Genomic DNA, 12,761 nt, shown 5'->3' on the forward strand with positions numbered 1-12,761 from the left:
GGGTTGGACTTTGTAGCATTGGATAATGTTAAGAAAAGAGGAGTGGTGTTATATATAAAAGAAAAATTTGATCCAAAACTAATATATAAAGACGAAGAGGGGAGAACTTTAGTGGTACAGATTACCCACCAAGGAGAAAAGCTCCGTGCGCTCTTGCGGGCTTTTCCACAGGAGGGAGAAGGGACTGACTGGCCGCATCAGTCCCTTCTCCCACCTCCCAGAAAAGCCAGGAGAAGCCGCGATCTCTTTAAAGGGGTTGCGCGGCTTCTGCGGGCTTTTGCGAGAGGTGAGGGAATCCCCCCCACCTCCCAGGAAAGCCAGGAGAAGCCGTGCAGCCCTTTTAAAGTGCGCGCGGCTTCAGCCGGTTTTGCGGGAGGTAGCCAGGAGAAGCCGTGATCTCTTTAAAGGGGTTGCACGGCTTCTATGGGCTTTTTGGAGAGGTGAGGGAGTCCAACCACCTCCCAGGAAAGCCAGGAGAAGCCCTGCGCAGCGTCTCCCGGCAAGGAGAGGCTGCACGGGGCTAAAGGGGAAGCCAAAACAGCGAGCGGGATCCATCCCGCTCACTGCCTTGGCTTGTGCCATAGCCGCACGCAACCCCTCCGGCAGGGAGAGGTTGTGCGCAGCCTGTACGCTGCTCTTTGGGGCTGGGGGGGAAATATTTTTTTCCTTGATTTCCCCCCCTAAAAACTGGGTGCGCCCTATGGTCCGGTGCGCCCTATGGTGCAAAAAATACGGTAATACCTACTATAAATGACTGGCAGATCAAGATGTTAAACTATGCTGAACTAGCTAGAATATCAGGAAGATTAGGAGACCAGGATGACCAGAAGTTTCATGACAATTGGAACAAATATCTGACGTATATTAAAGATAAGTATAGAACTTTGATGACTCTGGCAGGGTTGGAATAACTCTAACAGTGTTTGGCAAATATGCAAAAGAGATAAAACACGTGACTTTAGAATCTATCTGATACTTACTAACGAAGTGAAGGGAGGTCCGAGGCTCGGTGGAGCCTAAAATAACTGTGTAATGTATATATGACTTTTGTAACAGCTATGTTATATGTAACTTATGTAATCTAGACTGCATATATGTATAACCAATGAAAAACTAATAAAAATTTATATGGGGAAAGCGAAATGATCACTGCAACCCCATAGTCACCTTTGACTGAACTTAAGGGTTCTTTACCTATAGAGGATAGATAGATAATAGATAGATAGATAGATAGATAGATAGATAGATGATAGATAGATAGATAGATAGATGATAGATAGATAGATAGATAGATGATAGATTACAGACAGATATGTGAATCTATCAATTTCAGTTCCTCTTAGCTTCTCATTTTCCCAGATTTCCACATCAGTTTGCACATTTTTTTTTAAAAAAAAGAAATGCACACACTTTTGTATGCAGATTTGCCTAACATAGACATTTTTGCAAAGCATTAACTGCTTCCATATCTAGACAAATATTTCTGTAGGCCAAACTGTTGTTTTTTATGGTGGGATAAATATTCCTCCTGCTTCTTCATGAAAGCTCAGCACCTTGTGAGCTCGGGGTTTCCACAGCTGTTATAATGCTGCCTTGTCATTTTCTCGCCTTGCACTGCTCACATATAATGCAGATGAGAGAGGGAGGGAGAGGCTCGTGGAATAGCAATGATGAAGAAGAAAGCAGTGAGCTGGAGGATGCTGCAAAGTCAGAAGGGGAAATAAAACAGATGCTCTGGCCCTGTTACAGTCGATGGGGGCTAGCAGCTCTCTCAGGCTGTGCCTGGGTATTCAACCATGAGGTTTTGATCTGCCCTCAGAAAGGGACTGTTGCTATTGGCCACTTAACAAGAGGGAAATCAAACACTTGGGTGCCAGAGATGAGCCGAACTAAAGCAGTCCTGGTCCATTTGCAGAACAATATGACCAGCTGGACTACAATGGTTGCTTTTCTTGGGGATGGTGAGCTGGCCCTCCAAATGACAATATATTATACTGCATGTGGATTTGCTGTTTGTTTGTTTGTTTGTTTGTTTGTATGTATGTTTGTTTGTTTGTTTGTTGAAGCGGTCTTGTTCTTCACCCTCTTCCTGCCTTGGGTACTCATTTGTATCTGTTCAGACTTAAGTGATCGCATTTGGTAAAATATTAAGCCCACTTTATGCAGGCAGAAATCGCTCTCAGAGACTGAACCACCATCAAGCATCTGGGCCAATGGGCGTATCTTTCTGCATTTGTATCTCATCGCCTTCATTTTCAGATGGATGGAATGAAGCCTGAAAGCTGATGGGAAGGGATGATTGCCTCCTTGAATGTTTTCACTTGAAAATATTCCTTTATAACATAGACTGTCATTTTAGATGCTTCCCTTCAGCCTGTGACTTTAAATGGGTGAACTGGCCTTGGGAAACACATGGATTCCAGATCCTGAGTTCTTTAACCAGGAAAGGAAAGCCCTGCAACTGACACGCCTGGGTTAGAATGCCTGTACTCCGTACCCACGCATACAACTGAATACATCAAGGATGGAGAACCAGTGCCTCTTCATATGTTTCTGTCCCGTCAACCCTGATGCAGGTTGTGGCTGATGGGCAGGGCCAGCCCAAGGCATTTAGGCACCTGAGGCAACCCCCCCTCCCCCACCAAGTGACAGCATTCAGACGGATTGACAATCTGTCAGGATGCTGTCAGTGGCTCCCAGCTGGTTGCCCAGGAAAGTGTAAAGACATGGAAAAGTTTCTTACAATCCTTTTTTATTTCAAACTTTACAGAGAGAGGCTGTAGAACCCAGCTGCTTGGATAATGGCATTGTCCCAAGTGAATCTCCACCCTCCTTCTCTCCCACTTCCTCATTCATCACCATCATCATCTCCTCCACGGGTGCTGCTAAGTGCCCTCTGTCTTTGAGCTCTTTGCTCTCCTACTTTCGCCGGGTTCTAGGAGGTGGTGGGTCTGGAATGCTTTCTAGTGACCACGTATCAACCAGGTTGCTCCTGGTTGCTCTAGGGATACTAGTGGAAGTGGTCTAAACCACTGAGCCTCTTGGGCTTGCCGATCAGAAGGTTGGCGGTTCAAATCCGCACAACAGGGTGAGTTCCTGTTGCTCTCTCCCAGCTCCTGCCTACCTAGCAGTTCAAAAGCATACCAGTGCAAGTAGATAAATAGCTACCACAGTGGCGGGAAGGTAAACGGTGTTTCCATGCACTCTGGTTTCCCGTTGCATCAGAAGCACTTTAGTCATGCTGGCCACATGACCCAGAAAGCTGTTTGTGGACAACCGCCAGCTCTCTTGGCCTGAAAGCAAGATGAGTGCCACAAACCCATAGTCACCTTTGACTGGACTTAACCATCCAGGGGTCCTTTACCTGTACCCTTTTACCTTTGCTCCAGCTCTGCCTGCTCCTCCTCTTCCCATTATTTCCCAACTTCTCCCCTCATCTGCCTCTGAGCTGTGACCTCCCGCAAACCACTGTTGTAAATCTATACTGTCTTCCTCTTCCTCCTCCCTAGAAAGGTCAGGATAGGGAGGTGGTCTCCACCACTCCTCCTCTTACAGCCCCTGACACCAAGCACGAAGGGGTGTGTGAACAAGGGAAGAACAAGGAGGAACAAGGGGAGAATAAAGATTGACATCGTGAACGAGGATGGGAGGAGACCAGCAGCACCTCCTATTCACCAAGAGGCCACTGTAGAGGTGGCATAGGGTGGAGGGGACTCCTGAGGAGGCAGAAGATCTGGTTTCAAGGAGTGTGCCACAGTCGCCACTGCTACTGTGACTACGGCAGCAGCATCAAGCAATGCATTCCTTGGAGGCCATTTCTGCTGCCCTTCTGGATCCTGCCGCCCGAGGCAGTGGTCTCAGCATGCTTCATGGGTGGGTCCGACTTGGGGTCTTGAGGGAAGAAAGGTGATTATGGGTTGATAGAGGGAAGGAGGAAATGAACAAGAACTGGGAAAGGAGAAGAGGGGGAAAGGTGAGAGGTAGAGCTGGGGTGGTCAAAGCCCAAAGTCTAATTCATCTCCGTAGGGTTGCCAACTTTCAAAGACTGAAAATCCTGACAGAAAAGATGTTGAGCCATTTTTCAGCTTTTTTAAACTGAAAAACAGCCGACATGGGCTGCCGTACATCCAGATTTTCCCAGACATTTTCCTGATTTCTGCCCAGACACTGTATTCCAGATATGTCTGGAAGTTTGGCAACCCTAATCTCCCACCTGCCAACCACAAAAACACCACATCATTTCAACCCAAAGAGAGTTAAATGATCACAGTGCAAGAGAACACTGACCTTTGTATTGAAACGAAATAAATAAATATCTAGCAAGCATGCAATGCAATGTATAATGGACAAAGTGTTACATATTTGAGGCGGTTTCTTTTGTAAAATGTGATCAGCAGAGGTTAGCTATACCAACCTGCACAAAAGCAAATTTTGCACCACTTTCCCTAGCCACTTTCCTACCCATTTCAGCTCAAGCTTGTCTTGAAACCCACATTATTTTTCCAGTCCTGAACAAAAGCTGTCATTCATGTTGAATTGGGTATTGATTTTGTTCATGTGAAGGAGCACGGATCACGACAAAGCAAGCGGTGACCTAAAACTGCATTAAAGCAGAGAAACTCCAGAATGCACACACACAAAAACACAAAACACCAAAGGTCTGCTGTGTTAAAACTCTGTGAGATCCGTCTCCAGGCATTCTCCTAATAGGAAATAAATACCTCATGATAGGTGCGATATTGTGGTTTTGAAGCTTAGTGGCAGGTGTGGAATTAAACACTTGCTCCTTCTTTTAACCCAGCTGCAACCCTCAAGTGCCGCCACTGATGAAAATTGTGACAGGAATCAGTCTCCACAAGGCTGGTGGTTCAAGCAAGGTCACAGCAGTTGACTTTTAGTACAGCATTGAAAGCTGTGACAGCAATGCAGGCGATCTCATCAGCCTTCCAGTTTGTACATATTTGGAGGGCCGTTGGTTCCCCACTCCTTCCCTGATGAGACCAAATGTCTTGAGACAATCGTTGGAAATTTCATCAGTGTCCCTTGCATGCCAAGGCACCTGAGCCACAAAGTTCCCAGGATTCAAATAGGCCACAACTTTATTGGTTGCAGATGTGAGCAATTTGGCTTAGGCCAGTGATGGCCAAACTTGGCCCTCCAGCTGTTTTGGGACTACAACTCCCAAAACAGCTGGAGGGCCAAGTTTGGCCATCACTTGTTTAGGCATTGGGGTGAAGCCAGGGAGTCTGCAGGGAGTCCACTTAAGGGTAAACCACCGATAGGAGGTGCCCTATGACTTACCGGTACATCAAATAGGAGCACCCCAAGGGGTCCCCGTGGGTCCTAGCCCACATCCAGGCTTCGGACAGGATTCACACCCCAGATCCCTTACTGAGGAGGGGCAGGCGAAGGCAACAACCTCCCCTCCAACCAAATAAAGGCTTACCCAATGCCTAACTTCACAAAAGTTCTGACGATTGCTACTAGGTGAAAACCAAATGGCCAGTGCCAATTTGCCAAGTGGAAAAATTCCTACCCAGCCTCAACAATATGGTGACCTACAATTGTCCATAGCAAGGTCATATCAGAGCAAAGCATGAAAAGAGGGTGGGTGAGTAGGGTGATCTGGCAAAGGGGTGAGAAAGAGTGTGCTGGTTGGCTACACAGCGTTTAAATCGCCCACGGCCACACCCACCCTGCCGACTGATGGGCTGGGGCTGTCCCATGGAGGGCAGAACCCCCAGCAATGATGACGCAGCCAGCATTAGATGGGGAGAGCTGGCGTCCCTCCGCCCCTTTGGCCTGGAAACTTTTGAGACCCTGCTGCCTGGCCGCAACACCGCCCACCAGGTAAAAGGTGACCAGACCTTTCAGACTTATTGAAATAATCCTTTAAGAACATAACAAGAACCTACTGGATCCATCATGATAGTAGTTGTGAATAGCTGTATCCTCCATGATTTTTTCCTCAATCATCTTTTAAAGCCATTCAAGTTGGTGGCCATCGCTGCCTCCTGTGGAATAGAGTTCCATAGATTAACAATGTCCTGTTTGGAGAAGTACTTTTGTCCTGAATCTTTCAGCATTCAGCTCATTGGATGTCCATGGTTTCTAGTGATATATATATATATGAGAGAGAGAATTAGACTTTTCTCTATCCACTTTCTCCATGCCATCCATAAATCTATAAACTTCTGTCATGTCACCTCATCCTCACCTTATTTCTAAACTCAAATGTTGTAACCTTTCCTAACAGGGAAGTTGCTCCACCCCCTTGATCATTTTGGTTGTGAGAAGGCAAGTACCATACAGTCGTACCTTGGTTTTCAAACAGCTTAGTTCTCAAATGTTTTGGCTCCCGAACACCACAAACCCAGAAGTGACTGTTCCAGTTTGCAAACTATTTTTGGAAGCTGAACAATCAACGGGGCTTCCGCAACTTCTGATTGGCTGCAGGAGCTTCCTGCAGCCAATCTGAAGCCACGCTTTGGTTTCCGAACGTTTTAGAAGTCGAACAGACTTCCGGAATGGATTCTGTTCAACTTCCAAGGTACGACTGTACTGACATTATGTTATACCACAAGACTATTATTTTCCAGAATCGCTGTATGAAAGAGAACTCTATCTAAATACATGTCATTAGAGTCATTTTAGTTTATGGTAATGGGTATAGCCTGACGATCATTCATCTGAAATATTTTTGGGTGGAAACACTGATAGAATTAATCCTTTGTGTTTTGTTTTTTGAGAGTGTAAGTCACAATTTCAAAGGGATGAACTGGAAATTTAGTATTATGCTCTCCATTATAGTTCCATCAATAAAGCCATATGTTACAGTCAGTACTAAAATCCAATAATGAATTCCGATTTGCATGGATTTCCTTTATTTCATTCACACTTTGCTCTTCTTCCAGAGAGTGGGAAACAGCTTACTCCTGTTTTCCAGGTGGCCTTTCCTTCAGGTAATTTATGGCTGCAGACCCTCTGAGCTCAGGGTGATGAACCCAAATCAATCACCGAGACCACCTGCAGAAGCACGATTCGTGGTCCCTCATGGACCAGAAGCACCACTCACTTCACTGTTGTGTGTCCAACTCTGTGGAACTTCCCCCCACTAGAAGTTAGACAGGGACCAATCATGCTGAGTTCCAGATACCTGGTTAAAACCGTTTCATTTCGGGAGTCCTTTGCTTTATGAATGCTTCTCTTATCTTTCATTTTTTGATGATATTCCTTGTTTATATTCCTGAGATTTTTTTTAATTTCTGAGGTTTCACATATTTTTATTAAAGATTTCTTGGTTTACAAAAGTATGTGCAATGTTTATTTTTTTGAGTTACATTTTCTACAGATCAGTTTCATTTGTTGAGACATTAGCGTTACCTTAGGAAGAAAAGGGGGAAAGAGATGGATGGGAAAAAGGGGAAAGAGATGGAAAACTTTGTTTTCATGTGTGAGTGGGGTGGGTGGGTTTCTGACTCTCAGCAACCAGAAACATCATACCCAGACACTGGAGAGACCTGTCAGGAGTAAGCATGGACTAATGGTACCAAATAGTATGGGAAACAGCCTTATTAGAAAAACTAACCAACAAACTGAAACTGACACGGGGACAAATAGAAGAAGATGCCTTCACCCTGGTATAGCTCCCCTTTATCACATACACAGCACAACAAGACAACAAGAATCCACCAACAGCATACGAATCAATATGGTTACATTTTTGAGATTTGACTTATATTCTGAATTTTGTATTTTGCTTATTTATTTATTTTGTCGGGAGATAAAAAGACCTACATGGTGAAAAGCAGGATGTACAGATTTTTTAAAAATAAACCCTCAGCACTTCAGATGTTGTCATACTCTTCCCATCAACCCCAGCAAGCATAGTCAATGGTCAATGGTCAGAAACAATGGGAGATGCAGTCCACAGGTTCCCCAGTCCTGATTTAGATCTCATCATACACCTTCATTGCTAATTCACCCAGGGGGGGCAGGGGGCAGAATTGCCAGCTGCATGGCAGGGCTGGGCAAGATAACTGGCCAGTCAAATTTTGGGTCAGGAAGATTTTCCTGCCGCTTTCCCTCTTTTCTGCTATTCCTCTTGTATTACAGTGTGGATGGTGAAAGTTCTTTAGCGCAAGCTGGTGGAAATAGAATTCATTCTCCTGGAGTCTGTCCCCAAAGGCTCCGGTGTTAATGTAATAAAAGTGTTTTGCTTTTTGGTAGCTCTTGCACCTGAATCCCCCCAGAAAAGCGAGACAACAAATAACAACAATGTCAACAACGGAATCCTGGCATTCCGAGTGTCCCCGACAACACGGGTTTTATGTGTACACAAGGGAGAAGTGATACATTTTTATTGCAGGCTAGAGAAAGTGACCAGAATTGCTGATTGAGTGTGTGCTTGAAACAATGCAACAAATTCAGGAAAGCAGTGTTTGTTTGGTCTTTTTGATTCATAGCCCGCCTTTCAACCCAAGGCTGCACCTCAAGGCAGCTCACAAGTCACACAATAATTTAAAGGCATTCTAATAGCAACACAGAGTATTTATGTGGTGCTTCCGAGTGTTCAGAGGGCTTCTTGCTGATTCATTATTTCATAAAACAGCACATAATGAATGTGCCGCCGCATCATACAGCAACAGCTATATGCCTTTGAGGTTGTTGAAGGAGATTAGACAAATGCACAATGGGTAAGTTGATCAATGGCTACCAGACACACAGTGGATACATGCAACCTTCAGGTGCAGAGGAAACATGCTGCTGAATGCTATTTGTTGGCAACAATGGAAAAAGGCTCTTTCTCCATGCTCTTCCAATTCTTGGCCATTGGTTGTGAGTCCAGAAAGACCTGCTTCCTGCCTTGCATCCAGCCTGGGGGGGGGGGAGGGCCCTGACTGACTCCAGCTACAAAAGCTGAGGCTGCTAAAGAAGCCTGAAGAGTCCTGGAAAGCCTGCTCCCTGCCTTGTAGGCCTCTTTCCACCTGGGGTGGGATGGAGGAGCCCTGACTGACTCCAGCTACAAAAACCGAGTCTGCTGAACAAACACTTGGGCTGGGGGTACTGTTTAGGAGGTTTTGCTGCTGTAATCGATATTACTTTTTTGTGTCTTCATTTTTAGATCTTATTATGTGGAAATTGTTCAGTTTTGTTGTTGGCTTTTTGAGGTATTTTATTTATTGTTTATGACTACTTATGCAAATCTTTTCATGCTGTAAGCTGCCTCGAGCATGGTTTTAACTATGGAAAGGTGGCATACAAGTAAAATGATGAGGGCGAGAACAAAGCTGCAAGATTTTGTAAGATCCATCACTGCTCTTCTGAGGTTCTTGTGCTCAGTCTCTTCCCCGTTGTGCTGCACTAGATCTCAACAATCATGATGATGATGATGATGATGATGATGATGATACATAGACCTCTCAATAAAAGAAAGGACAAGGCTGCATTAATCAGATCTCTGTGTACATGGCTGGACATTAGCTTTCCCATCCACTGAACCTTGTTGAGTGATTGCATGATCCCCAATATATAGACAGGATAGGTAAACTTAGTCTCTAGTGTCAGACACAGTATGTCTCTGAACATTAGCTAGAGGAATCACAACCGTGGAGGCTGCTATTGCACTCAAGTCCTATTTGAGGCATAGACATCTGGTTGGCCACTGTAAGAACAAGTTTCTGGTCCAGTTGGGTCTTTGGTCTGGTCTATCAGGGATTCTCTTACATTTTGCATTGCACTGGTGCAGTTACATTTGCAAGGTTGGGCTCTAAGGCTGCAATCTAGAATCCTAAATACACTTACTAGGGAAGACTTGTTTCTGAGCAAATATCCTTAGGATTCTGCTGCAAACTGGTAAATACAGAAGCCTTTAAAGTATCAGTCTTCCTGTAGAGAGACTCTTTCTCCATTACAATTTACTATAGGGCTAGCAGATGAGGATTAGAAGAAGAGTACAAAATCCCAAAACTCATCTACTCTGAAATACCATAGGGAGAGATGTGTAACAAATGACCGGATGGTAGAAAGGGCACCATGTATGACATGTTAACAAGTCTCAGGTGTCTAAAAAGAAGAAGATGCAGAAGCAGGCTATCATCAAAGTAGGAATCAATTAGTACTGGCCATGTTGCTTGCATTAATTAACTAGCCCTTATCGCCAGATTACATTGCTTGTTTGTGCATTCCTCATTTTATTAGAGCTAATTGGAAATAATTATAAGTGATATGTTAAATGCTTAATTAAACTGTTTATCTATCACTGCTGCCATGATCCCATATAGAATCAGGAGTATCCTAAGCAAGCTTGCGCCAGAACGCTCTGTTTGGATGAAAGGCTTCTGGCAGTATCCCATATCTGTTTCTATTTATAGGCAGCACTTATAACTAAGAGTGGGGGGATTCTATTTCAGTATATGCTTTGGAGCAAACCTACCCATTTTGCTCCCACCCTCCATGTGCGGAGCAGAAAATGAAGCTGCAGATGAAGTACCATAAGTGATGAGAGATTCCATGCATGAGTCTGTACTGTGCTTACAAGGTGACAGTGGTAGCTTGTACCCATTGAAACTAATAGGGCAGAAGGCAGGGAGACCAACACTAGGTGGAGCTAGAGCCAATGGCAGGCAAACTAATTCTACTTTTGATCCAGTCTTCCTCCCTGCTGAATTCTATAGGGATTAAGGAACAAGAAGCTGACAGCCAGGGCCACCTCCTACACTGGCTGCAAGGAAGACGATGTGAGGGAATGGCAGGATGTTGACGAGTGTACACCAGGGAAAGCGGGGCTGGAGTCTGACTCAGGAGAGTGGAGCAGTGGTCTGTGGGGACCCACACCAGTCAGGAGGCAAGATCAGAGTCAGGAGAAGCTTCAGAGCTGGGGGACTAGAAGGTAGAGGAAAGCCAGGCAGGTAAAGGGCTGGATTCTTCCCCTCACCTCCCCTGAACCACTATCTTCCAGAACAAGAAGGGGACTGAAGAGGGAAGAGCAGAAACAGCTTCCACACAGGCGTAGTCTCCAGCTATGTTTGTGCAGCCCATCAGAGGAAGGTACATAATGGAAGAGGGAGAGTGATCCCCAGCTGCTACAACTGCTCCATAGAGCATGGACCTGGAAGTAGATGGGGTGGTGGTGATAGGTGAGCATATGTCTTCAGACCTGTAGAAGTGACTATGTTATCTTTGACAACAAAGAGTTAACTCTCTGACATGTGCATTCCTTTGACTGGGAAGCATCCTTGACAGAAGATGGGCAGATTGAAGTTGGTGGGCAGTGCCCCATTCGCCCCAATGAACCAGCTTCCCTTGTCAGGTAGTCCCGGTGGTGTCTTTTTCATTCTCTCACAGCTGCTTAGAGCAGCTAACAGATGTTTAAAGATGCTCCTAGGTAGTAATTGTACAGAGGAAAAGATGGCTGCTCTCATGGGCCTACAGAGGTGGCCATCTTTTCTCTATACACAATGTCCCTTGTAGCCTTACAGAAAACAGGACTGGGCTGCGTGAGACTACAACTCCCATTGGCCCATCCTGGTTGGGCATGATGGGAGCTGGAATGCAATAGCATATTGAAATCCTCAGGTTAACAACCCCAGCTCTGAAGTCTCAATGTTAACAGTAACAAGTTATGCATGTTTTGCTGTGTGCTGTATTATAGCAAATAGAGACCAAAGGATGCAATTGTGGAACTGGAAACTTCTTTCAGAGTCTGTTAGCCTGAGCACTGGTTTCATATATCATATACATATCTCGTGAATACTCAGCGCAGGTCTGCGATAGTCCCTACTCTCACCTTTCACCATTATTAATTTATACATAGTTCTAAGGTGTCAAAACATCATTTGAGGCCTATTGCCACCCCTGGCTTCTGCCACACCACCACCCCAAAAAATTAAGGCAGCAATGACATTGAACTAGATAGATAGATGAGAGATGAGAGAGAGAGAGAGAGATGATAGATAGATGGAAGCCATTGAAATCTAAGCTCCATCAGAGCCCTGTACATTGTCATTTTTTCAATGCTGGCATTATAAAATTTCTTTATTATCCGACAAGGTGCTGAGCTAAAATTATGATTGCATTTATCAAGCATTTCGTACACAGCCTGGCCTCAACCTTTTGCCATAGGAAAGTAGAAGAATGAAAGTAAGTAGGAATTTCTATTTAAAAAGGAATAACCATCAGAGGGAAAGCTGTCTCGTATTAGCTATTCTGCTTATACCAAAAAAAGCAAATAGGACAACTAAGTTGATTCCTGCATTGCAGGGGGTTGGACTAGGGAGTTGCCTAATTTTCAACATTTCACAGATCAAAGTAGGGACATTTACCCTTAGGGTCCCTTCCAACTCTACAATTCTATTATTCTATTATTCTAAATCAAGCTTGTTTATGTTTAGGGTTCATCCAGACTTCCACTTGCCCCACCACTTTCCCCTGGAGAAACCCTGTTTTTACCATTGAATCAGAGCAAACACCAGTAGTGTTTTCAGTGGATTGAGATCTGCTCCAGTTTAATGTTAAAGAGTGGGCTTTCCTGGGGAAGGCAGTGGAGCAGTTGAAAAACAACTCAGAGCCGTCCTTTCTGGGCATGGTAAAAGCAGAAGTGTGGGTGACCTTTTGGTGCTAGTCAACTAAGTTTTACTCAGAGTAAACCTATTAAAATTAATAGACACTTCTCTGGGCCCAAATGTTTGTGATCATGGTTTGAGGCATACAATTCCACTCACCATTCTTCTAAACTTTGGTTTTAAAGCACTGAGATAGCA

The 12,761-nt window shown here is 44.7% G+C and overlaps 1 protein-coding gene across 1 annotated transcript in view; it reads left to right on the plus strand.

Annotated features, from left to right (window-relative positions):
• LOC308477634 (uncharacterized protein) overlaps window positions 1-3,629 on the plus strand; it is a gene marked incomplete at both ends in the record, with an annotated part of 172,044 nt that extends 168,415 nt beyond the window's left edge. The window contains one exon of the mRNA XM_081006365.1: window positions 3,510-3,629. Within this exon, the coding sequence (XP_080862491.1) occupies window positions 3,510-3,629 (120 nt within the window). The remainder of the gene's footprint in view (window positions 1-3,509) is intronic.
• Window positions 3,630-12,761: the final 9,132 nt, after the last annotated feature.

This window comes from Podarcis pityusensis (assembly GCF_964106645.2).
Source record: "Podarcis pityusensis genome assembly, chromosome: 5".
NCBI lineage: Eukaryota > Metazoa > Chordata > Lepidosauria > Squamata > Lacertidae > Podarcis > Podarcis pityusensis.